Source organism: Rattus norvegicus, chromosome 16 (assembly GCF_021556685.1).
Source record: "Rattus norvegicus strain SHRSP/BbbUtx chromosome 16, alternate assembly SHRSP_T2T, whole genome shotgun sequence".
Classification (NCBI taxonomy): Eukaryota; Metazoa; Chordata; class Mammalia; order Rodentia; family Muridae; genus Rattus; species Rattus norvegicus.
In genome coordinates this window covers 34874900-34902001 of record NC_141549.1, presented here as the reverse complement: position 1 = coordinate 34902001, position 27102 = coordinate 34874900, and the positions used below count along the sequence as shown (strand labels likewise).

At 44.8% G+C, this 27102-nt stretch overlaps 2 protein-coding genes across 10 annotated transcripts in view; both read right to left on the bottom strand.

Annotated features, from left to right (window-relative positions):
- Window positions 1-27102, bottom strand: part of Erich1 (glutamate-rich 1) — a gene marked incomplete at its 5' end in the record, with an annotated part of 52793804 nt that overhangs the window by 48762362 nt on the left and 4004340 nt on the right.
- The window catches only part of Palld (palladin, cytoskeletal associated protein), a 393100-nt gene that overhangs the window by 32780 nt on the left and 333218 nt on the right, over window positions 1-27102 (bottom strand). For all 10 annotated transcript variants that reach the window (XM_087587230.1, XM_087587229.1, NM_001433254.1 and 7 more), the window contains 1 exon segment: window positions 5240-5914. In XM_087587230.1, the coding sequence (XP_087443356.1) occupies window positions 5240-5914 (675 nt within the window).

Sequence of the window (27102 nt, the reverse complement as noted above, 5' to 3'; positions counted from 1 at the left end):
AGAAATCTACCATCTCATCCCAGCCTTGTTCTGCAAGTCAGCAAACCCTGAGTATTTCATCTGCTTGTAAGTGAGTCTCCTGATACTTACAGAGGAAAATAGCCTATCTAATTAATAAAACACATGTTTCTAGGTCTGCCTAGTTCAGTCAAATTTGCCCCATGCACATTGGAGTTAAACATTAAAGAAATGCAGAGGGCTGGGGATTTAGCTCAGTGGTAGAGCGCTTACCTAGGAAGCGCAAGGCCCTGGGTTCGGTCCCCAGCTCCGAAAAAAAAGAACCAAAAAAAAAAAAAAAAAAAAAAAAAAAAGAAATGCAGAAACCATAACTTCTTTAACTTTTGTTCTCCTCACTGGGAAGTGATCTTGAGATTTAAGGAGAGGGGAACAGGCAGAAAACAGGAAACAAACTTGCTTATGGCACCAATAGTCATGTGGATTATGATCAAGAATTCAGTTTTCAGTCCCATGCAGCCGTTTAGCAAACACACTCAGTCTTCTGGCTTTATATAGTGGACATCTTACTCCTGAAGTCCGAGCGCGTAGGAGGCAGAGGCAGGAGGCTCACCAGTTCCATGACAGCTTAGGCTATATAGCCAGACCCTGTCCCCAAAAATGACAAACCAAGCAAGAAGAACAGCAGCGGAAGGAAATGGACATGATTTCTTGTTTCCTCTTAGTTTTAAGACATTTTTCTTTGCTTACAGAATTAAAGGAGCTCACACTGTCTCCGTTTTGAACAGCAGTTACTCTAGTAAGAGTCAACCAGTTGAAGGATCAGTTTAGCCAATTCTACAACTACTGAGGGCTTGGCAATGCCGGTGGTAGGTTAAGCCACCAATGCAAATTCTTTGAGTTCTAGGGAAGAAAACAAAACACAGCAGTTGATTTGTAAGGTAGCAACTGCATTCCTTGGTGACATTATGAGATTCTACACAGTAGGCATTTCATGTATAAAAACGAAGAAAAGCAGCTTCGTCTGACCCAGCCTCGACCTGCCTCATACGAGACCGCAAAGACAACTGAGCCCCACACAGGCCTATATCCTTCTTCACAAACACTGACTGATGACCAAGATGGGGAACAGGTTAAGGAGCAAACCGTATGGTGTTCTGCAAGCCATTTGTGCAGAAGGGAACCAACCAAGAAACAGTGCTGAATGCAGTCACAGAGAGGAAGGACGTGGACAAGTGCCAGTCATTAAATATGCCAAGAGACTCAGCCTGAGTAATGCTTTCAAAAGCAAGAACCTTTCTTTTACCACTTAAGCGCTTCAAGGGTTGGGCTGGTCACCTATCGACTCTGTGTCTAGCTTTCTTCTTTTATAGAGTATAAGATATAGGTTTTTATAACACAAAGGTCATAGCAGAGGGTGCTACTGGAAGAACATATACCTGGCTTAGTAAGAGAGGTCACCACAAAACCTTCAGTGTGAAGGTAAACCACAGAGAAAAGACAGGCCAAGAGACCAGGCTGGATGAGAAGGGTATTAAGAGACCAGACATTTTCTAGAATGGGCACATAACTCCCACTGCCTGGCTTTTCAGAGCTCTACTCTGCTCTATGTGCTAGGGATGCAATACTGATGGAAATAATGTCACACTGCTCATAAAATCATGTTCTACAGTGGCGATGACTAAGACAGGAAAGAAAAGGATCCAAGGAGAGGACATCCCACAGGGTTGTGAGGGCCACACAGTGTCAGGTGTATAGATAGATGGCCTCTATTAGAGCGGTCAGGTGACTTACTAGCTGAGGGTGTAAGGGACACCCGTGTGGAGACCTATGGAGATCTGGGTAGACAGAATAGTCAGAATGAATGTCAACAGTCCACAAGGGAAGGGATAGCAAAGACATCATTTCCCATACATAACTTTAATCTGAAACCTTTAAAGTATGGTGTGTGGTGGGCAGAGCAACTCATAGGAATAGTTTAGAAAATATTTTAGAGAAATGAGTTAAAAACTGCAGATGGGGTTAGAATAACAAGCAAGGCTGGTCTTAGAAAAATGGAGCACTAGAGAAGGAAGACAGGGGACAATTTCTTGGGCAAAGCTTTTGAATACTGTGCTGTGATTGAAAGAGGCAGGGTTGGGTTTGTTTCCTCCTGTGGAACGGCCTTTGACAATGGAAGAAGGGCTGGCTCTTTAGGAAGTGAGACAGCTGCTGACAAAGGGATGTTCTCCCTTCAGAGTTGTACAATAAAATAAAAAACGCTTATTTAAAGTAAAGTGCACTCAGACTAGATTCCTCACAACACTCCATGCCCAGGGGCAAACCTGAACCAGTAAACAACTTGGAACGGGCCCCTCTCCACTTCAGTGTGTTCACTGAGTCCAGCTGTGCAAAGAACCTGATGAAGCAGTTTACCCACGCCTTGACAGAAAGTTGCTTGCCATTTTAAATAGTGTCGCTGTGTTTGGGGCAAAAGCGTTTCGAGCATATATAGAAGCACCTGAAGGTAAGACCTTCCAGGTCAGGCCCTCCCCTAGATACTCGCCTCCAGGTCAGTTCCTGCAGGTAGGGCAGAAAGAGCTCTGCAGACAGTCCACCAGCTAGAGTTCAAGCTTACTCTAGTCCCTTTACAGAAGCTGAGGGTCCGAGGGTGACTAACTCCACAACCATTTCAGGGCTTGAAATCACAGGCACTCTGGGATCCTTTCTATATTCAAGGGTATCATACATTCGAGGATATGTAAAGGATAGTATTTTTAATCAGTTCTATTTTTATATTGAATTTTAATGCTATGCTAAAATGGTTAAATGAGCAAAAGCCACTGTGCCTAAGTGATCCTAGGGAACGGAAGTGACCTGATCCAACACCCCAGACTTGGCCCTGTCATACACGGACCCACTAGAGACTGAAATGGCTACAGCATATCAGAGGAAAACATGTTACTAAAGACTCCTCTATCAAACCCCAAGAATGGCTTCTTCAAGAGAAGGCAAATTTCCTCAAGACGAGAGGGCAGACACAATACAGTTATGACTTACTGGGCTATTACAGATCTGGACCCGAGTCGGCCACCACTATTGGGTGGCACGGAACTTGACAATTGCTCGGTAGTTTCCACAGGCACAAATCAGCGTGGCTTCTCCATTAAGTTTGAAAGAAATGTTAGGAATGTCTGGACTCTCGTGGTAGTAATTATACTTTGGCTCCAAAGACTAATTGTGACACACAGAGCTGGCGGTGATGAACAGGCGCTCCTGTTGCCCTCATGAGGGGCATCCTTAGAAGTATTTCTAAGCCAGGCTCAGAAGGGACCACTGTCTTTGTCAGGCTGATTAAAGTCATGACTACAGGGTGCAAGTGAAAGACAACTGATAAAGTTCTGTGTGAGCGGTACTAGGCCTCTTGGCCACAGGTAATGCTTCATTTTCTTCTGGCAAAATAAAGGCTCAACCCAAAAAAACTGGAAAAAAATTTTTCCTCAGGCAAGCTCTCTGACTCAACTTTCAACAGAAGCCCATTACCATGTCGTTACTATACTTTTTGACTTAAGCACTCACGTTGACTCTACTATTTCCAGTTGGGATTTGAGAAGAAGCCAGATTTCAAATGTGGAATTCATGTAATCAACATTTAGAAAGTTGGAGACAAAACAAGTCGCTGCCACTCCCCGGCTCAGGCTGGCTACAGCAGAGGCTGTGTTCATTGTAACATGACTATATCCCAACCAAGGGAAGCTTTGAGAATAAAAATAAATTCCGTTTTTCACTCCTGTTTTGTCTCTGGGCATCTGGCAAACTCTGCAGTAAGATTTCAGTAGGAAGAATAAAGACACGGGTTCTAGCCTGCTCGGTACCAACTCTTTCAAATTTTCATTCTACGTTTTTTGTTTTTTTTTTAATGGTTGCTCCTGCATATTGAGATGCACATGTGGAGGTCAGAGGGCAACCTGTAGGAGTCAGTTATCTCTTTTACTCTGTGGATTCCTGCGCAGAATTGAGGCCCTCATCTAAGCCCCCATCTCACCAGCACCACTCAGAGCTTGAGAGTCTCATGGTTCCCATGCAGGCCTCAAGGTTGATGTTTAATGGAGGATGACCTTAAGCTGGTGTTCTCTTTTTTGACTATACCTGAATGATGGGATTACAGGAGTGCTGGGGTCTGCACTCGAGAGCCAGAGGGCTCCCTGGCAACAGAGCTGCATCTCAAGCCTGCACTTCCCTGGCTTTTAAAATAAGCTGTGAAAGAAGTGCCAGCTTAGCCTCCACTCACTTTTACATTCCAACGAACCTTGGTCTCCACACCTGCGTGGTGTCTGTTCAGGTTATTACTGTGGTTTTGTAAATAGCTCGTCTTTAACTATTTAAAAGAATTTTACGGTTGTCTGGTTGTCCGCCTGAGGTTAGGAGCTGTGGAACTGTTTGGGGAGGATGAGGAGGTGTATGAAGGTGTGTCACGGGGGGTGGGGATGGGCTTTGAGGTTTCAAAAGCTCATTCCATGTCCAGTCTCTTTCTCTCTCTGTTTCATGCTTGTGCATCAGATGTGAGCTCCAGCACCATGCCTGCCTGCTTGACCTAGGGCCATGATGGACGTGGACTCTGACATACTAGAATGGGACCCAGATTACATTCTTTCTTTTTGTAAGTTGCCTTGGTCATGGTGTTTTGTCACAGCAATATAAAAGTAACTAAGGTAGTCATGAATAGTTTCCCCTTCTAACTAGATATATTTAAAGGATTGTTTCTTAATTATGTTTAGTCTTTCTAAATATATATCTATGTATATATATATGTATATATATATATATGTATATATATATATATATTGTTTTTCAACCAAAGCCCATCTAGTATAACACTGAGCTGAACTAGGGCTTAGTTTGGTGGGGAGAGTATGGCTTGGGAGACAGACATTCCATCTCAGTTTAGTGACTATGTGGAGTCCCGTTATGTTAGTGGGACAAGGATATCTCTTAGAAAGGTACCCAAATGGAATAATGTAATCTGTATAAATGCTGTATAAATGGCGGTGGAGGCCACTTTTATGGATAGCACCGTAGAGAGTTTGCTGATGAGAATTTTAAGCAGCTGCCTTTAGAAGAGAATAGCGGCTCCTTAATGGTAACTTATTGCCACTTGGCTGCTGGTGTGACATCCAAAGGATGGGGTGGTGTAAAAGGGAGGATGTCAGATTTCACTAGGAACTCCTGGGTATGCCGATTTCTGGGGACACTGTCAATGGGGGCAGAAGGGGGGGTATGCTGGAGGCGCGCAGGTATCACTCACGCGGGGGTGACGCCCTTGGGCAGCCCCAAGGCGTTGACAGCGACAGGCGGAGGCTGAGAAGGCAGCAGAGCACTGAGGAAGGCTGCAGGTGTCTGGCCAGGGCTGAAGCGGGCAGGCGAGGCACAGTGCGAGGTGGAGCTGGGCAGCGGCGGTGGCGGCGGTGGCAGCGGAAACACGTCCGGCACCGGGAAAGCGGTGGAGGGGCTGAAGACCGGCGGCGGCGGCGGTGGCGGCGAGGGCGAGGACGGGCCCCACATGGCCTCGGGTTCCACGAAGGGAGGCCCGGGCGCACGGCCGAATGGCCTGGGCGTGGGGGACAGCGGCGATGGCAGACTGGAGGAGCTGGGGCTGGAGGTGGGTGTGGGCAGCCCGGACGCGGGACCCAAGTTCTGCGCCGCGATGAACTGCTTGGGGCGCGCGTAGTTGAAGGAGCCGGAGGACTGCATGGCGGTGGAGCGGGAGGCTAGCGCGCTCATGGGCTCCGAGGGCACCGGCGACGCACAGGCCGCGAGCTCTGGGAAGGCTGGTGGCGGTGGCGGGAAGGGCGGAGACGGTGGTGCGCTACTGCCGCTGCTGCTGCTGTTGCAAGGGACACCCGGGGGCGCAGGGGGCCAGGCGCACGCCTCCTGCTCCAGGCGCACTTGGTTCTGCAGTTGCTGAAGCTTCAGAGGATCCCTGGGGACACAGAGAGAAAAGAGAGGAACTTCAGAGAAGGGGCGCATCCCAGATGGAGTGAAGCATGCATACACGCAGTTTCTCACAGAAGCCTGACCACAGTTGGACCCAAGGTATGGTATAGTGAAAGGGCTTGGCTGATTCACTTTGGACAAAGCAAGGAACGGTAATGCCAAGAGCTCATTTCAACTCCACGAAAGGGGCTGCGGGGATGGCTCAGCGTTCTGAGCAGACAGTAAGCACTGCTCTTGCTGAGGACCTGTTTAGGTTCCCGGACCAATAGCTCCCAAAGCCTGTAACCAGTTCCACGGGATCAGCCGCCCTCTTCTGGCCTCCGAGGGCACTGCACTCACTTGCATCCTCCAACCCAAGGACATAATTAAAATTAAAAACAAAGAAATTGAACTCCGGGTAAGAGGAGCCAGACCAGCTTGTTGATTATGATGAAGCTGTTGTGTGATTTCCAACAGCATGTTGTAACAGAACCAGAAGAAGCATTAAGGAAAAAAAAATTGGATATGAGTTCCCAAGCTATTTGTAGACAATTTCGGGGAAGGAAAAAATTTCATCCGAACAAGAAAGCTAAAATTAAAAACAAAAGTCACTTTGAGTTATTTTTAATAGATCTCAGTTAATCTGCTTTGCACCCTTCACAGCTGTCAACTCAGTACTCATAATATGACAAGCTCAGTTTTTCCTCCCTTAAAACTGGACACAAAGGAGTGGTGTCTTTATGAATGGGGAGAGCTGAGGCAGGAGGATCAAAGATTTGAAGGCATCCTCTGCTACAGAACATGAACCTGTCTCAAGAAGCAAAACATACTGGGTGTGGTAGCATATACCTCTAATCCCATTAAGCTGGAAAGAGCAAGGTTCCAAGCTATCCTTAGCTACAGTGAGATTTATCTTCATGGATGGATGGATGGGTGGTTTTGCTGCACATATACCCATGTACCTCCTGTATGCTAAGCTATTTCTCCAGCTGCATTTTGTTTTTGTTGTTGTTGTTTTGTTTTGATTATTGTTGTTTTTAAATAGAAGTCACCGAACAGCTAGAACCCATTCTTTTACTCAAAGGTTTTCTTGTTTAGATGAATTGTGTATCTACTTTGTTTCGTTTTCAGTCAGGTCAGCAAAGCAGGCGATGGCTGGCCAGAGGAACTTCAAAAGAAGCTGGCTGTGAGCAAGCAGATCAAACGCTACAGTTCCAGAAGGCGCCTTTGCACTCACTTTTAAATGTTAAAATGGGGTGAGGTAGGAGTAGGTGGCTCACGGATAAACACTGTGCTGGGTCAACTCTGAGCATTAGCGTTCAGACCCCCAGAACCCACGATGAAGTTGGCCATACCTGTAATCATAGCACTCAAAAGTCAGGGTCATGGAGTCTCCAAGGAAAGAGAGCAAACTAGCCAGGAGCCAATGAGCTCTGGGCTCAGCCAAAGACCTTGCCCTAACATTTAAGGAGGAGAGCCAGAGGACACCAGACATCCACCCCCAGCCTACACATTCACTCGAGCAGAAATACACACACACACACACACACACACACACACACACACACATACACACAGGATCTTACACGCACACATACACACAGGATCATACATACATACATACATATATACATACATACATACATACATACACAGAGGATCTTACACACACACACACACACACACACACACACACACACACACACACACACGCACACACAAGAAAATGCCAGTGATTTTTCTGCTTGTTTGCTTTTATCCTCAGGCATTTAATCTTCAAAGATGAAGGTTGGATAAACTCAAAGTAAGAGCAAGAATAGAACAGGCAAAGAAGCTGAAGGTTTGTCATCAGGTGCCATTAGATGTAGTGACATCACAAATTCTGCCCTCCTTCCTGTGCCTTTGATAGTTAGACACACTTTCATCCACGGAAAGGCAAAGAAGTATTTCTCCAGAACTGACAGCAACAAAGAGAAGAGGCTCTCGATTCCTAATCTGCGTGAGGCATCAAAGATTTTTAATAACAAAGGACTTCGTGGGATCCTACTGAACTTGAGTATTTTAAAAGGCAGTCAACCGCTGCTCAGACTCGCCACTCCCATGAAATTCCAGATGTCTGTGTGGTTTGGTAGACTGTCTGGCACATGAGCTCCCACTTCGTGTATTTAGGACCAGACTAGGAAGAGAACTTGTAAAAGCCACCCACCAGCTCCAGGAAGACTCTACCCAGGACTCGTGTTCCCATTCCTCAAAGCCCATTCCACATCCTCTGCCTTTACAGCTGCTCCGTCTTCCAAGCTACCGAATGCTCTTCGGCGGCTTGGCTGACATCGCACCTGGTGACTTTTGTCAAAGTTCCCCTACTCTGTCAGCTTTACTCTTCACAATGGCAAGAGAGCCACGGATGTGTCTGATGATAATTTAAGTGCGGCCTGCATCAGCAAAAAAAGCTGGGTGGCACTGGGGCTGTCCCAGAGACCACAGGCCTTCTATCAAAGATGAGGGAATGGCTTCCTAGAACCACCTACGCTGCTTCTGACTCTCTTCACAAAAGCCATCTTGCTCAAGGATGTTCAAAGTGACCAGCTGCCTCAACGGCCCTCCACCAGGCTATTAATTTTCTGCCTCAACAGGCTATTTAAAAAAAAAAAAAAACTTTTTTAAAGAGGAAGAATGACAACACTTGCTAGCTCAAAATGGCCTGAGAGCTGCCAAGGCACCCCACCCTCAGAATAATATAGTGATTTGGCTACTATTATGTATCAGGATGGTAGGAAGAACTTTCCCAGGATTGTTAGTTACTTTCCCTTTTTCAGTGCTTCAGCCTGGAGTTAAGAGCATAAGGTGCAGGAAACAGGCAGGATCAGGAAGCCAAGATACTGACAATGAATCCTCAAGTGTCTATCTTGATTCCTGTTCTCGATCATCAGTTTTATTTAAGCTCTTAAATGGATTTGACACCAGAATTCCGTGATATAAAAATGTGCATTTTTTAAATCACTGTCTCTGTTTTCACTGGGTAACCTTTATGGAAGTTGGTTTTCACAGCTCCAAGAAGGCAAAGGGAAGCAGAGACACCAGAAAGCTAAATCTGCCTGTGCCGTCTGGAAATTACTCAGAAGGTGTTTGTTATTCAAAAAAAAAAAAAAAAAAAAAAAAAAAAAAAAAAAAAAAAGAAAGAAAGAAAAAGAAAAGAAAAAAAAAAAAAAGGGCTCATCTGGTTTCCCCATTCCTTTATCCTGTTGGCTTTCCTTCGAAGATGAAGAAGCTACAACAAACCTTTTTGGGAATCCTGCTTATGCAAGAAAACCCGGGCTACAAGCCTCTAAAAAGCCTTAGTCACGACCAGGTTTTCAATGCCATTGTGCTCAAGTCTCTGGTTATACACCAGCAAGCCATCAGATTCTCCGCAACTTCTTTTTTCTCCTCTACTCACTCACCACACCCCCAGAGTTCAAGAACTTTAAGAGTTTCCCCACTGTAAACACACCCTAACGTTCTCAAAGGTTCAATACTTCAGGAAAGAAAACTGCCCAGAGTTTCTGTTAAACACCTGTCACGGTCCATTTACAAACGGGAGAAGTTGGGCAAGCTGTTCTAGGTTAGAGTGAGTTCAGAAACTGTGTCTGCCCTTTGATTCATTCACGACACCAGCATGCCAGCACAGAAGAACCTTGACCTTCTATGTAATTAAAAATATACCTGGGGTCATGTTTCCCTCCCAGCACCTCTCTACACTTAATGGCTCCTTGTGGGGAAAGCATCAGGATCAATGGAGTTTGATAGTTAATATAGTTTTGATGTGAGGGGCTGGCTCACAAAATCTTGCCCTGGGTCTTTCTCTCCCAATATTCAGTAATAGAGAGATTTGCAAAAAGACGTGCAACGCTTCCTGCATAGTATTCTGTTCTCTGGAGAGTTGATGTCTGTGCTCAGGACAAGTGATGAGAAAAAGAAACTTCTGGAAATTGGGAAACCCCAGCATGTGTCCTGGGAACCATGTCTGGGTAGTGAGACTGTGTCCCCTGTTCACACAGATAAAGACGGAGTATTCATAACCACCAGGAGAAACCCTTTAGACCATGGGGGTAGACACCATGTGTGATTTAAGAATAAGTATGTTTCTTACACATCGTCTTTCACTCTTGACTGCGTAACCCAGAGGTCATTACAAGACAAAGAACTGCTGAGCACCACGTAGAGCCCTAAGCCCCTCTGTAGCTGCTGTGTGTAAGCACCACAAATACAAGGGATGTGGCGTCTACCCTCCCGTGACATCCAGCCAGGGGCCGCAGCGGACAGATCCATCACCGTCATGGATGACAATGGACATTTCTGGCTACAGCATTCTGAATTCACAAGGAGGAGGGTCTCGGACTGGAGTGGAGAATGTTTGCCAACTTTGCAGTGAAGACAGAGATTTGAATCAGAGCTCTGAGTATTCCAAAATCTATTTATTTCCCACCTCAGATAGAATTTAGGTCAGGATCAGTGGTGAGAGAGGTGAATGTACTCATTCTGAATAATTAATTTTACAGAGCATTATTTACATAACATGCATTGCCAAATATTATGAATTAATGCAAAATAGAACTCCATTCAGCTTTGATTAAATTCCTTCTATAATTTCTCAATGCTAGTATCTCTTGTGTAAATCACACATGCCTCAGTTACGGCTTTATATCATGGGTAAACTCCATGAGGGCTAAAAATAGAGCAGCTTGGTTCACTGCCTCATCACTGCTGAGTAAAAGGTAGAAAAATCACAAACTTGAGAAAGTTCATTTATACAATTAATATGTAAATCACAAATACAACCACACACATGTATGAAAGTTCTAAAATGAAATCCATCAGTTTGTAGTATGTTAACTTCAAGATTAATTTCAAAAAGACCAACAAAAAGTAAGCCAACTGAGATCATGTTACTTGGCCTTCGGGGGTTATGAGTTTGAAAGTAATTATGAATTCAAAAACGTTCCCCTAAGAACGGGAGGAAGAGTAGGGATAAAGATGTGCACTCTCTACAACGTACCACAAAAGAGAATGGTAAAGTCAAGTTAGAACTGACCCCTTCTTGAAATGAGTCTGCGTGTTCAACACGTATTGCCAAATAGCCTACACGGAAGCTACGATGTCCCACTCCTTCATCTTTAGTCCATTCTGACATTTTTGTAAATTTTGTTGACTCTAGACAGAGCCAGAGCTGAGCACGATTGATTTTCAAGAGAGGGTTAGCCTGGCCAAGCTCAACACATGGCCTGAGAGTTACTTTTAGAGAGTTCTGTCCTTTGCACTTAGAATAAGAAGCACATTTGGCTTCACAGCATAAAGACAGTAGCCTCCTGTCTCAGTTCATAAAGTTCATCTCTGTTTGAAGTCATTCGCTGATATGTGTGTGTGTGTGTGTCAGAGAGAGAGAGAGAGAGAGAGGGAGAGAGAGAGAGAGAGAGAGAGAGAGAGAGAGAGAGAGAGAGAGAGAGAGATTGCTGCCCAATTCACACTCTTCCTGGGAACTCATGGGAAACTCAAAGCATAGCTTCCACTTTCTTATAACACAAAGAATAAGGACCATGAGGTTGGGGAGCTGTGATCCATTAAGTACGGATGAGACTGCTCATCAAAGCTGAATCCTACAGCTGGCTCCAAGGAGACCAAGAGTTTTCATCTAGATTTGTGCAGTTCCAGCTCTCCACAGGAGGAGGTGGCCAGTTGGGCTCAGGGAGGTTTCTGAGTCTGCTCCAATACGTTTACAACCTCACCAAGAGATCAGGGCTTGTAACCAGGCAGACTATCTGAGATGCTGATGTGCGGATGGGCTTTGAAGATGCCCGAGGTCCTAGGATGCCTGATGAATCAAACCTCGTGGAACTCTGGTGCTCAGCCTCTTTGTGGGAGGAATGCAGGGAGGCATCGCAGTGAAATGCCTGACATGATTTTCATTTCTCCTGCTTCAAAGGCTAGTGAGAGCAGCGGGAAGATATTAGCTGTTGATTCTTATAAAAACTATGCTAATTTGGTGGACATTAAAGGAGCGTGAACTGTTCCCAATTGAAAATGCATGCTATTAACTCGTAACACAGACAAAGCACGCTTTTGAACAAGTCTGTTTGCTAACCTTTTTGGTCAACGCTTGGGGCAGAATCAATGATCTCATGTCTAATTGAAACACCAAAGAAAACCCCCTGTGAGACATATGTGGAGAACCTTTCAGATCTTAAGCATAAGATTTCCAAGAGTTTTTGAAGAACTGGGGTGGGAGGGAGAATAATTAACTTGCCATCTGACAATGAAACAAAGAACTTGGCATATTTTAAGGTTTGGGGATGGTTAATAGTTCTTCAATTTTCCATTGTAGAGCTTCGACCGCGTCTTCTGTGATTTCCATATAGGCTACACTGAGTAGATCTAAAACAGTGGTGTGCTGTCAGTGCTTGTAAGAACAGCTTACTACTGGGGGTCAAGGGTCACATCTTTCAAAGCAAATCATCATTACTTGCTCACTCAAATGTCTACAAAACACCAATTCTCCTGCCTCCCTAGGCTCCCTTTGAAACATCTTCTCCACAGTGCCTTCGCCGCTACTCACAGACCAACTACTAAATAAACATTTGCTGAATTTAATTAAGGTCCCCACATGTGTCAGCTCCACTGAGCCGAATGGCACTTAGTCACACACAGCTGCCCTTTTCTACAGAAGCAACCGTAGAGGTGAGGCTGCCACCGCACAAATATTTATAAGTAAGAACACAGTCAGCGAACGATTAGAGTTCCGTCCTTTCACTTTGCGATGCCCTGGGCACCTATGTTCTTCGAGAGTTTGCTTATCCTTGCTGGGGCCAATTTTTCTTTTTTAATTTTAAGGTGGAAATTCATAATGCAAGCTAAGATCCTTGTAAACTTTGACATCCTATAACCTGGGCTGGTTAGTCCCTCAAGATTTCACTGCTGTAAAGAAACTCATTTGAAGAGAACGACTGAACAAGGAAGTCAGTCAGCGTTTGGCATTTACTAGTGTGTATAACACACAACAAAGGAATAAATTCTCTCTCTCTCTCCTCTCTCTCTCTCTCTCTCTCTCTCTCTCCACACACACACACACACACACACACACACACACAGAGAGAGAGAGAGAGAGAGAGAGAGAGAGAGAGAGAGAGAGAGAGAGAGAGAGAGAGGAAAATGGCAAATGCTCTAAGGGGCAGAGTCCTTCAAGGGACAGCATCCTTGGCTTCAGGTTCTGCTGTGATGCTTCCCACTGGAAGGACTCTGTGACAGTCTCCAAGTGGCTCAGTAGCCACCATTCTTTAATAGCCTTCACCCCTCTTCACATCGCAACCCTGATTTGGTAAATCTTTCAAAAGTTCACGCCTGCGGTTGTGCTGGCTAGAAAGGTCATCCCATGCCACTCGGAAGTCTTGTGATCCCACTGTCTTTCTGGGATATCTCTGGCAAGTGACTCACCCATCCTTTCTTGATGCACTCTGACTCCTGGGTCACCAACACAACCATCCTTAGTTTCCTGTTTCTCACCCTGGCTTTCTTCCCCTCTCTGGTCCTTTCCTTTGCTCTCTAAATCTGGGTATCTTTCCGAGATTTAAGGCGTTTCCTGACACCACAACAAGCCACCTTCATCCACACACATGAAGGGCTGCATCCACAGCTGCACTGGGAAGCATATGAACAAAGACCAGGGGTGGGGCATGGCCTTTCTTCAAGCTCTTCTTTGTATGGGCCCTGTCTCTCCCTCATCCACTGACCTCAGACTTGGAAGGCAGTTCTGGTACGCACATCCACATAACTTCTAACTTAGCATGTCCAAAACAGAGTCTCTTTCGCTTTAATCTAATTTCTCCTAACAGCATCTGACAGTCAATGCCAAACAGGTCTAAAAAGCCAGTGTAAATACTGCTTGGCTACACTCTTTCAGTCTCCCAAATTAGTTGGTGTCTCCTTCTCCTCCTCTTCCTCCTCCTCCTTCTCTTCCTCCTCCCCCACCCCCTCTCCTCCCCCTTCACCTTTCCCTTCTCCTGTCCCCCAGCTTTTCATCACACTTTTCTCTTTGTGGAGTCCTGTCTCTGCCTGCTTCTCTCAACCTACTGAGGTGGCCTTTAGTCTTTGGTGCCATTTCAAAGCCCATGTCTTCTTACAGCCCCACCTAACACTGTCTCCTCCTTCCTTCTGCCAGCTGCTCCGGGCACAATCAGGAGTGGCATCAGTGACATGTGTCACCCATCAGGCAGGTCTCCCAGGGCCAGGCCTGTGTTTTTTTGACTTCCTTATCATGACAGTGGTTCAGACTCAAATGCCACTAAATCCCCGTGTAGAGACTGCCAGGCATACTTTGATAAGAAGTGTAGGAAAAGGAAATATGTCCTCTAAGGAGGAGGAAGGAAATTTATATATTAATATTTATGATAATGCAGTGTAAGTATGTACATTGGTACTTTGGTAATAACTGTAGTTACAGTTTTGGCTTTGTAGCATCCAAAATAAGAAACTTCCATTCCCAAAGAAGTTGTTTGCGAACCTGGCTGGCAACAGAGTTCCTAATTTGGCATCTGTGAGGCACTCCACCGTGTTCCAAGCAGTGGCAGGCTGTACCGGTGCCCGTTTTCCATTTTATTTGGTTATCAGTCAAAAATGTATCGAGTTTGTATTTGCTTTGATAAGTGTCTCAGGGATCTTTTTTTGGCTAACCGAGAACTTTAGTCATCTCTAAGTTACACTTTTCCTTCCTAGGGCCCATTTCTCCTCCTCTCTCTGACTTAGGAAACAACAAAGTTGGTCCTCTATAGAAAGAGGGCAGGGTTCCTCTGTGTGTCCTCAACTGAGGCTCACAAACATTGGTGGTGAGGATGGCTGAGATACAACCCTGCTGCCTGCGCTGGGGTTTTTCTCAGAGCTGCGAAGACTGACACTAATAAAGAGCCATGGAGGAGTTTCTATGCAGAAAGGAAGCTAAGCACAGGAAAAGAAGCCAAGTGGGCAGGCAACAGGCCGAGGACAAGGAGGGTAAAAGTTTATCAATTTTATTATCTAAACCCACAGACTGTCAGAACAGTTTTATCTCTAAATTTCATATACAAGTGATTTTTCTCCTGCTCCTTCTTTTCCTTTTCCAGCTTTAAAAAAAAGTGACCTTAACGGTCCCCAGAACCAACTTCCTTATTTTATATACGGAAATGGAAATATAGCTGACTTGACAACGTTATCAGCTCGTTGGTGACAAAGACGAGACACAATTGTCTTGATAGTAAGAATACTGAAAGGTGACCGAAGAGCAGTGTCCAAGGCTGATGCCTCAATAAATGGATACGTGTGCACTCAGAATAAAGAGACAATCACGTTTGGAGCTGTCGAACACGCTCGTCTCTGGACAGTCAGACTATAGTGAGCTAGAGGCAGCAGGGGACCTTTTACCTTTACATTTTATAATTTTATATGCTGTTTGAATTTTAAAAATCACATGCATGAAAAAACCCCTATAGTTAACATGCTTTCAAGAGGCTGGGAAGAGAACTTAGACTGTAAAGAGTTGGCTGTACAAACAATGAAGACCTGGGCTCTGTTCCCAAAACTATGTAAAAAGCTGACCGTAGGGTCACAGCCTTGGAATCCTGATACTACAAAGAGGGAGACAGATACCCTGGGGTCCCATGGCCAGCCAGCATAGCCTAATGGGTAGACCCCAGATCCCAATGAGAGACCTTAAACACACACACACACACACACACACACACACACACACACACACACACACACAGAGAGAGAGACAGAGACATGGAGACTTTAAAATATATCTGAGGCTAGGTGTATAGTTGTGTGCTAGCGTACTTGCCTAGCACACGTTATACATAAAATGGCAGAAGTATATATCTTTATCACAACATTTCTTGAAAAAAAATCAATAAAGGATGAGGGAGCAGGAATGAAGGGAAAGGGGAAAGGGAATGGGAAAGAAGGGGAAGGGGAAAGAAAGGGGAAGAGGAAGAAGAAGGAGGAGGAGGGGGGAAGGGGAAGAGGAAGGAAGGGGAAGGGAAAAAGGGGAACAGGAAGGAAGGGAAAGGGGAAAGGGAATGGGAAAGAAGGGGAAGGGGAAGAAAGGGAAGAGGAAGAAGAAGAGGAAGAAGATGAGGAGGAGGAGGAAGAGGAAGAAGAAGAAGGAGGAGGAGGAGGAAGGAGAAGAAGAAGAAGAAGACTACGACGATGACTATGACGACAATGAAGAAGTTGTTAAACTTGGAAATCCTGGACAAGCGTTTTCTGTTTGAATAATCAGGACAAAATTCCCAGTCTTCTACCTCAGCAAGAGGAAAGGCAGCTGGAGTGGCTTGGCCAGCCCGATGCCTCCCCACGAGGTTTTCACGGGGCTCTGGCTTCCTGTGGGGCATGCATAGGGGGCTCTGCTGATGTGACTGCTCGTTCTGTAGGGCAACATTTTTCTGAGACTGTTTCTGTCTATGATCCATCTGTTCCTTGTAGGCTAACTCTGGCCGGCAAAGGCAGCAGCTTGGCTGTAGGACTCTGCTTGGCACGTTCGAGCAGGAAGCTTGGTAGTAGAAGTGAGGGCTCCAGCTGGGCCAGGCTCTGTCTCACCTACAGTTTTGCTTGCACGGATTTTTCCAGATTTGGTAGGGGACAAAGAAGCAATAGGAGAGCGTGCTACCTACTGCCTGTGCCCCAGTTGCTTCTTAAGGACCTTGTAGGATCTCTCATTTCTGAGGATGTGTTCCCAGAAAGACAGCTCTGTTTTTCAGTAGCCCTGGCCTTGCATGGAAGATGATGGGGCGTTCTCTTTAATTGGGAACCTTTCCTACCCTTTTTAATGTCTACCATGTTTGACTTGCAGCCTAAAATAGTATTTAGAAGAAGGTAACCTTTTCACCAACATTGCTGAGGAGGCTTTGCTCCCATGTCTCCCCACATGGTCTATCCTGAGGAAGGCGACTCTTCCCTGAGGATTGGGATAGCCTCAGTCCCACTTGCACTTCACTAAGCCTGTTTCAAGTGCCAGAGGGCAAACTCTTCCAGGAGCTTTGAAGGTTACAGCCTTATTCTGGCACTTGGCTGAGACATGTGTGCGGACTCAGGACTCACTGTGGCTACTCCATGCTGATCCCCTTAGTGGGCAAACACCCCTGCTTCTCTCAAGAAGCTGCGTGGCCCCCACTGGAGGGGCCCTGGTTCTCATTAGTTAAGGGGTTGGGAGTCACTTAGTCTGAGGCTTTGGCATGTGCTGCCTGCTCCCTCATCTAAACTTCAAGTCACTGACTTGACTGTTATAGTCAACTGACTTACACAGTGAGACCTTTCAGGTACTCAGAGAACAGATATGGCCTCCAGGGAGCCCCCAGTTGTCTGTATTACTTGAACTCACACCTCTACTTGTATTTACAGACTCCCCACTGACTTGTTGTAAACATCTGAGAGGTCTTCACCTTGACTATATCTTTGAAGGCCCAGGACACTCTTTAAAGTTCCGGTGTCTTCCCTGACACCTCTGGGCCATAGTGCTTCAACTCAGTCTCTCCAGCACTGGCTCGGCCGGGCTCTGGGCATCACGGGCAGCTCTGGGCTGTGCCTACTGCTGGCTCCTTTGATTCTGCCAGGCTGACTTTGTGTATAGCACTCACTGGGTGTTCATGTCAGAATAGGATGGCTGCCATTTTGGAGAGATGGCTGTGTCTAGACCTCTGTCTTACCTTCCCCACAGATGTGACTTCAGGGACAGGACAATCAAGGACGGGGATGGAATCTGTTGTTTCTTTCTATCTTGTCTCTTCTAAGGAGCCTAAGGGACCCCAAGTTTACAATCTCTCCCAAAATTGGGAGGAGAACAACACATGGGAAGAGGACTGACAAGGATCTGCTTTTGTAACATAGGTATGTAGACTTCAACATTTTTTTTTTTTTTTGCTAGAACCTTGCTCTCCCCACCAGATGTGGGAGGGTATTAGTCAGCGCTCCTCCCCTACAATGGTGCCCTCATCGTGTTCATTACACTAGGGGATTTCTCAGAGTAAGGCAATGTCCTCTAGATAGAAACCCACAGTCTGTGCACACTGCTAGGAACTGGACCCTCTGTGATTTCTCATTCCCTACTCAGAATTACCTGCAAGGGATTTTCATGCTGTTCCTGATATTGTCACAGCCTGGACGCACTTGAACCTTCCCTGAATGTCACTGTCCCTGTCCTCTACCACTTCTTTTAGATTAGTCTTAACCACTTCTTGGGAGCTTCCAAATTGGCTCAACACTCAGTTGTGTAAGCCTTGGCTTCCCTGAACACACTTAAAGGTTGGAAGACTCAGAACATTCTGTCTGAGGAGTCCTGGTCTTTTAGGTCAGCCCCCCAGTGGTGTTGGAAGTGGCTCTTTTGATGGTACTCCTATGGTTTCTTCTAGAACTTACTATTGAAGGCAAATACTTAAGAAAGATGAGCCTAGACACTCAGAAGACCTTAAAGGACTGGCTGACCCACAAGAACTTGAGTAATTCCTCTTTCCCTCAGAAGGAAATGCTAGGTTAAGGAAAGTCCCCTCAAAATCCCAGAAGTTTCTGTCTTAAAGAATTTTGCAGAACAAGAGGAGACACTGTGTTATTGTCTTAGCAACTAAATACCCTGGAAACTAAAGAAGAGATTCACTGATTAACTCCCTGTGTTTGAAGCTACCTGGATGTGGGGGTACTCCTTGGAGGAATTTAATCAACCACATATATTACTATTATTACTACTACTATCACCAATAGTCAGGTAGGATGTACGTATATATGTGTGCGTGTGTGTGTGTGTGTGTGTGTGTGCGTGTGTGCGTGTGTGTGTGTGTGCGTGTGTGTATATACATATATATATATATGTATATATATATATATATATGAACAGAATATTTGTAGAACAAGCACAGAAGCAAACAGAACAATGTTAGAAGCAACTAGAGTTTTCCTCTTACAAAAGCTGGGTGTGGCTGTGAAATCACAGCTAGCCCCGTCAGCACCCCTGACAGTTGAGCCACCTAGGCCTGTCTTCTGCAGATGTGTCTGTGGACTGGTTGGTGATCTTTGTGGCTTTGACTACATCTTTCTGGTCTGAATATCTTCATGATCTGTGAGATATAAATCTGAGTTGCTGTTTTTACTTTCAATACCTTTAAGAAGTTTTTCCGAGCTATTAAAAAATAATGCTCATTGCTTCTACTCTGCTGGTCTTCAGTCTCTTGAACGATTGTGTCATTAACTATGGTAGAATTCAGTAAGACTTTATGCTTTTACATACTCAGGAAAGCATTATTGTAAGAGCAGGATTTTTTTCCCCCAAAATTTCCATGAATACGTGCCCATCTCTGAAGAACTTATTAAACAACATCTCTGAATAAGTAATGCACTGCCAACAACAGTTCTGTGTATCTCAGTGTTGCAAGGGTAAGTGAGAAGAATGCATAGTTGGCTCTGGGTCCTCAGAGTAATCTATTTTCCATTCAAGGTCACCCACCGATAGATTAAATGTTAATAACCATGACAGACAAGTCAGAGGTTCTGTAGTATGAACAAAGGCTTTGCTTGGTCACCAGGCTCTGGGTCCAACCTGGAATCTGAAGAAGGAAGAGGGTATAAAAGAAAACAAAAACCTTAAAAATGCCCTTGGCAGGCTCAGGAGCTGCAGTCAAACATCATGAATTAAGAGATTTGTGACCTGGGAAGGAACTATATATTTGAAATGCCTTTTTTTCCCTTAGCTTTTGACCAGTTAACCTTGACATTTTTAGAGGCCAAAGGGTGAGATGCAAAATGGACAGATTCGACTAGTCTTTCCCCTAGGATGCAGAGGTAACTTTTAGCAGTAAATGAAGTCTATCCAAAGGTGTATTGGTAAGAGCTGTTGTAATAAATGAGGTTTCTCCCTCAGAAGTGGTTAATACCACTAACATAATCCTGAGGCCAAACAACCCAATTATTTAATGTAATAACTCCCCAGGAAAAAAAAATAGAGAAATCTGTCGAAGCTCCCTGGATTTTCCAACACAGTTATCTATGGCTGTACATAGTCGAGACTCGTTAATCTAGCATTTTATCGAATGGCATTCTCTATACTGTGGTATTTATGACTCCTTCCAAAACAATAAAAATGCTGCAAGATCTTGAAATGCCTTTCCCAGGAGAATTTCACAGTCTGTACAGCTGTGGTGCTGGACTTAGTTCACATGTCAGTCACGCAGCTTGTTGCCTACCACCTGGAGGTTTCTATCCAAGACGATAAATGTCACGACTGCATATTCCTCCATTCAGAGAGGTAGTATAAGCAAATGAATGGGTGTGGGGTTGTTTTTCCTTTTAAATGTGCGTGGCAGTCACATAATGTACAGACGGAAGGAAGGACTGGGTTATCTTCCCCCCTCAGCATTAGACTGCTGACAGCCTTCGTTCGTTCCAGTTTCTCCTGTGAGAACATGGAGGTGAAAGACTCTGCCCACCACTCGGCTTCTAAGTCTGTGCTCTGTGTTCTCAGAGGAGCACGGTGACAAGGGAGGGTGATGTTCCACCTCAGTCAAGCAAGAACATGCTCGTGCTTTAAGGGGAACACAGAGCTGATTGTCCCGTGTCTGACTTCCCAGTAGCACAGTCTCATCACACAGGTGTGCACATGTGTCCTCATGGATAAGCACCTACCCCCTCATACACTGGGGTGGCCCTGTGCTTGCCACAGCCAGAGTCTTCTACACGAACTCCCATACTGAACACCTTTGTCGTCTCATTCGGTGCCATGCTTACGACAGCACTGACTGGTCACTCAAAGAGCTGGAGAAGGAATTACTTTTGAAGTTTTACTTAGGTAAATATGAATATGAAAAGATAATTGGTTTTTTTTTGTTTTTAGAATTTGTTTGGCTCAGTTCTCTTCTCTCTCTCTCTCTCTTTCTCTCTCTCCTTTTCTTCTCCTTCTCTCTCTCTCTCTCTCTCTCTCTCTCTCACACACACACACACACACACACACACACACACACACACGAGTGAGTAAACCTTTTCTAAGTAACCTGTGTCACTGTGCTTCTGAGGGTGTCTTTTCTATTTCAGCTATGTGGGCTACTGCTTCCCTGTGTTAGGGATGTTGTCTTTTGGGCCAGGCATGGAAACCATGGAAACCATGGAAACCATCTTCTTCAGTCTCTCCTGTTTTCTTTTAGGTTGTAAATGATGTCTTCTTTTTTTCTTTTAAAGATTAACAAGAATGTCTTTAATTGCTTTGACAGTCAGAGGAAAAGAAGCGGCCTTAGAGGGCAAAACATTTTTTTCATAGCATACAAAACAAGTCACCCTACAAATGACTCCTTAAACCCTCAGGGGAACAATGCATGCACCCGCCTGTCGTCCTGTGATAATTCACAGCATTGCATATCGATGCTATTAAGTGTTTTGCACTTTCAATCTCAGTGTCTAACCTTCTCCTCCTACCGTGCACCCGAGAGCCCCATGTCTTAAGAAAGAGACCTCTCTGTGGGCTAGGATCCCAAATGGGCCTGCCACGTGAGATACTCAGCAGGTTCTCCTCACCGGATGGACCCCGTTTCTACCACAGGATGGCTCCTTAATATTCTCTTCTGGCTTGTAACAGCGGAAAAAGATGGAGATGACCACTGAGAATATTAAATGCTATTTTTGCAACAGTGGCTTAGATAACAAAGGTTTGAATGTACTCAATCTAACACCTCAAGACCTGCACTGTGCAAATACGGCAGCCGCTGGGTGTGGCTGCTGAACTCTTGAACGGTGTTAGTCCAGCTTAAGATACGCTGCAAATTCAAAAGATATACCAGATTTTGGATAGTTTAACTTACAAAGGAAACGTAAAATGATCTCATCACTAATGTTCATATTATTTCCATGCTCAAATGATATATTTTGACTATATGGGGGCGAAATAGACTATATTATCAAAATTAACATCACCTGTTTCTTTCTTTTTGTTAAAAAATTACATTCACTTGTTTGTCCGTGCAAGTGTGCACAGGAGGTCACAGAACAACCTGTGGGAATGGGTTCTTTGTTTCACCATGTGGGTCCTGGGGCTAGAACCTGGGACGTCAGGCAGCAAGTACCTTAGTCTACTAAGCCATTCTGAAGCTCCTCACTCTCTCCTTTCTCCTTTCGAAGGAGACTACTAGAGAACTGACACTGAATAAGTGGCCTGCTTGCCTTTCTACTGGACTATGCTCTTAGAAGCTTGGTTCTTACCTTTGCAGTGTCCCCTAATTTTGACCAATTATGAAGCTCAGGTTTTTCTGTTTTAGCTAAAGATTGTGCACCCTGCAGCCCACACCCACTCCCCATCCAATGCATAAAACCATTTAGAACAGCAGTTTTCAACTTGTGGGTTACGGTCCCCACAGGGGTCACAAATCAGATATTTATTTACATTACAATTCATAACAGTAGCAAAATCACAGTTCTGAAGTAGTAACAAAATAATCTTACAATTGGGGTTACCATAACATGCGGAAGTGTATTGAAAGGTCATGGCACTAGGAAGCCTGAATGGCTAGCCTTAGAATCTAGTATAGAATCTGGCTTAGAATCTAGAAAAGTACAAAACCAGCCTCAAGACCCAGAGCCCATCTTCATATTCAGGGTGAGCTGAGGGGGGTGGGAAAGAATGTAGACCAGACAATACCAGATGGTGGGAAGCAATGGCTGCTAGATACACACCAGCTCACACACAGCCCACAGGCACTCCCTCGCTGTTACTGCTTCCTTGCTAATGGCCCTTGGATGCCAACACTCTCTAGTTAGGAACAGCCAGTATGCAATGCACAGGGCTGATCTCAGGGAAAACTCGTCTAGTTACAGATCACAAGAAACTTTCTTTTTCAAAGCAAAAGGTACATTTTTAATAATAGTATTATCCTTGATAAAACTTTGAGAAACCCCAGAAAACAGCTTATGATACACTGAACACATGAATTTTAAGACTGTGCCTCCCAGTGTCACTAATTTAGTTTGGCTAAGCAGTGAGCAGCCCACTTGTTCTGCAGCACATTCCCCCCTGGAATTCTGCTAATACAAATAAAACAAGAGAAGGGAGCCCGACTTCTCTCCACAAATAGTACTCTTTTTTTTTCTTAATATTAGGGAAGCTACTTACAACCTGAAATTTTACCCTAAACAATCAGAGTCTAATTCTCAGTGAGTGACCAGACAGAGAACTGCTCTCACCAAGGGTCTTCCCACAGGAGGAGAAATGTATCAGTACTGCAGTTTCATTTTGTCTTGAGACAGGGTCTCAGGTAGCCTAGGCTAGCCTTGAATGAATTGGTTATGGAGCTAGGGATGCCCTTGAACTTCTGGTCCTCTTATTTCTGTTCTTGAGTGCTGGGATGTTAGGTGTGCAGTACGCCCATTCAGTGTGAGGGATCAAAGCTAGGGCTTCTCCCATGATAGGCCAACACTCTGCTTACTAAGCTACATGCCAGCCAGGTGACAGCATTCAACCACAGTGACACCACCTCGAGTGTTAACAAAGTGCATTTAACCCCTCAAAGAAGGTACACTTAGAAAAGTACATTTGATGTTCTTCAAATTTTTGCTTTCCATGTCTAAAACGTTTCATTACATTTTAGTTATTTGTGTGTGTGTGTGTGTTCATATGTGTGTGTGTGTGAGTCTGTGTGTGCACGTATGCATATGGAAGCTAGAAGACAGCTTAAAGGACCATGTGGGTCCTAGGTTTTGAACTCAGGTTTTCAGTCTTCGCAGGAGGCTCCTTACCCACTGAGCCATCTTGCCAGGCCCCCTTCTTCCTGCTTTTGATAGATGCTTGTATTGCTGTGCATACTGAGAGGAGAAAGCAGAATTTTTCAGGTTCTCAATTTATTGAGAAGTCCTAATCCTGGTTGCTATTAAAGACCTCTATGGGGCTGGAAATATAGTTCAGTGGTTAAGAGCATGTATTGTTCTTAACCAGACTGACACTTATTTTCTAGCACACACATCTAGCACTCAAACCTAGCTGGAGCTCAACTCCAGGGGAACCAACTCCTCTGGCCTCCAAGGTACCTGTCCACACATGCACGTATTAGAAACTATTTTCTTATCTGACTGGTATAGTAAGAGGATAAATAAGCTAGGACGAAGCCATGAGGTTTTAATGCTGGTTGACTCTGGGCTAGCAGTTTTTGCCCTGAGGTTGTAGAATATTAATGTTAACTGATGCAGGCTTCTTGCTATGAGTAGTGATGGTTTAATCTGTGTGTGTGTGTGTGTGTGTGTGTGTGTGTATAAAATAAAAATCAGTCATAGCATTCTTTGGACATTCCCTTCCCATGATATAAAGTTGTTTACAGAGAACCGATTCTTCCTGTATGGCAATTCACTTTCCTTATGACATAAAAATTACAGTCATGAGGAATAGACAGGTTGAAGAAAAGAAGCCCTATATCTGAAGGCCACAAGGGCACAATGGTCTTGACAGTGAATGCCACATTCAAAGCAGTTTGTCAATAAGCAACCTGAGGTGCAAAGGGCTGTGAGCAGAGCTCGCTAATACAGGGAAGGCATCACACAGCTTATGCTGCTTGGGGTTTACTGCATCCAACAAACCACCCTGATTTCTCAAGCTCTGTGCTTGTTGGTGACAAAACCAGATTAACCTCACTTTCATGTTTGGGGTGAGGAATGACTGTCAGCTAAGGGCTGTGGAGTGAAGGAAGTCTGACTTGGAAAATTAGACAGGAGCGTTCTAACAGTTCTGGGCTTATACTTCTAAATGAATCACTAAACTTTTCTAGTATATAATTTGAAAATTATATGACACACACACACACACACACACACACACACACACACACACACACACACACACACACTAATCTCTAAATCTCCTGCATTCACAAGTCTGGGACGTAGATAGTTCCCACTGCTTCCCATCAAGGGCTTCTGCACTAGGAAACTGAGACAGGGAATCCATTCAAAGAGCCGAGGAACATCCTATTTCTAGCTGGGGAGTTCTATCCACATACTTCTTGATGACTGAGCCATGAAGAATAATGGTGTTCTTTTCTGTTTCTATGATGACAGTGAATTGGGGGACAGATCCCGGGGCCGGAGGGAAGAAAGCTGGTTACTAGTGTTCAACTGTACTTTTACATTAAATGTGTAATGGTGTACTTTTCGGGTGTGTCAGGTCTGGACTGAGACTTACAATGTTTAAAGTTACACTACGACTTCCTCCATTCACTTAGCCCTTCTGAATCCGTTTCCTCATCTTAAAGGAGGGTCGCAACAGCACCTAGGCTAAGAGCATAAGTACCCGTGTCTGACTATAAAGAGCAATGTTTAAGCAAGCCTTCAGTGGGTGTTGGCTATTGATATTCACATACATATTATATAATTTATTAACCAAATGTCTGCTGAACTGTCCCAGTGGAAAAGGGAATTTGTAGCTACAGCATTAATATTACATCATGGCAGGGTCAACACTGAAATAAATTGACTTACAAAATTGGTTCTAGAGTGCATAAGAGAGAAAACTGAAAAGGCAAGCCTGGCCAAAAGAGTTTATAATGGTAATATAAAACATTTATTGTAGACAGGGATAACTCTTGTGTATTCATTTTCCTCTTTGCTTGGAATCCCAAACACACTGCGAGGTTTCGTTTGCTCGCACGCTTCCTCACAGCCCCCTTTCCACAGACGTCAGCGGATCGGGGATATCAGTAAATAGGAATGGAAGAGGGGGGTTCAAGTAAAAGGTAAGTTGGAGATGGTGTGTTCACCACAGAAGGCACAGTTAAGTACTAGTAATCAGCTTTCTTCCCTCCAGCCCCAGGGAATCTGTCCCCTGATTCACTGTCATCATAGAAACAGAAAAGAACACATCTGTTAAAAATGAGCTTTGGTGGAAAAAATTCAGCTGGCACTCTCTTTTCTTGTCTGTAGTCTTTTTTAAAATAGCACTCTTATGTAAGTCCTTTACTATATATAGTTGAGAACGGGGAACCGTAGCTTGACCTGCAAAGGCTTGAGCCATTTAATACCACCCCAGCCCCAAAGGACAGCAGGAGTGGTTAGGATCCCAAGTTCTGCTTCTTTTGAGACACTGACAGAGCTGGTCTTCAGTCTTTCCATCTATAGAATAGACCCAAGTATGACCAACTCGTTCAGGGGTATCTGTGGAACCTCAGAGGACACCTGAGGAATGTCTCTTTGCTTAGTCAATAATTTGTACTTCCCACCCTCATGCCTACACAAATCTTGAAGATGTAGAATGCTGACATTTCCGTCTAAGGATTCTAAACATCCTACCGTTGCATCCCCAGCCAGCTTTGCCAAGCTACACAGCCCTCTGCTTGCTGTCAGTTTTCTCTACTGGGCTACAATCTCCATGTGGGCAGGACCCACATTTCTTCGGGTCACTAATATGTTATCTAAGCTTAACAACTGGTCTGGGAATGGATGGGTGAGTGAATAAGAAGGAACGGTAGCTACTACGTACCTCGTTCTTGTCTTGTTAACTTGGGTCACTGGTTACTCTTCACATGCTGTGTGGTTTTGGACCATCCATCCTCTCCACCTTAATTATTGCACTCACATCCTGGGGCAACAGTAGCCTCTGTGCAATCCAGCTGCTACCGAGATTACAGCGGGCCACGGAGACAACACCCTATCAGCAGCCGCTGGCACCTTCTCTTCCTCATTGCTCTACCCTGGTCCTGTCAGAATACGGCAGCTCACCTGCCGATTCTTGCCTCCTCTTGCAGATGGCAAGCGTTGACTTCCTGTCTCCTACACACCTCCCACACTGCATTCTCCAGGGATCACAGAGAGTCTCAAAACCCACATCTGATCACGTGACTCCTCGACTTCCTGGTCCATGAGAGCTTTTTCAAGCTTCTAGTATAAGTTCCAAACTCTTTAACTTGGCCCACAAGGCCCAATGCCTGGCTATGGCCAACTTCTAATTCCTCAGTTTCCCTCACAGTTTAGTGCCTTCAAGATTTGATGCTCCCAACTTAACAGCTCGCTCTACCTCCCATTCATTCTGCAGCTGTCAGTTTAAACCTTACTTCGTGGCTTAGAGCCCCGAACACATTCTATGCATCTACGCCCCCAATACTCCTTATCCATATTTATTTCTCTGTGATAATTCCATGCTTACAGACCCTTCAGGGCCTCTTTTACCTTCAGTAAAATGAGATTGAAGAA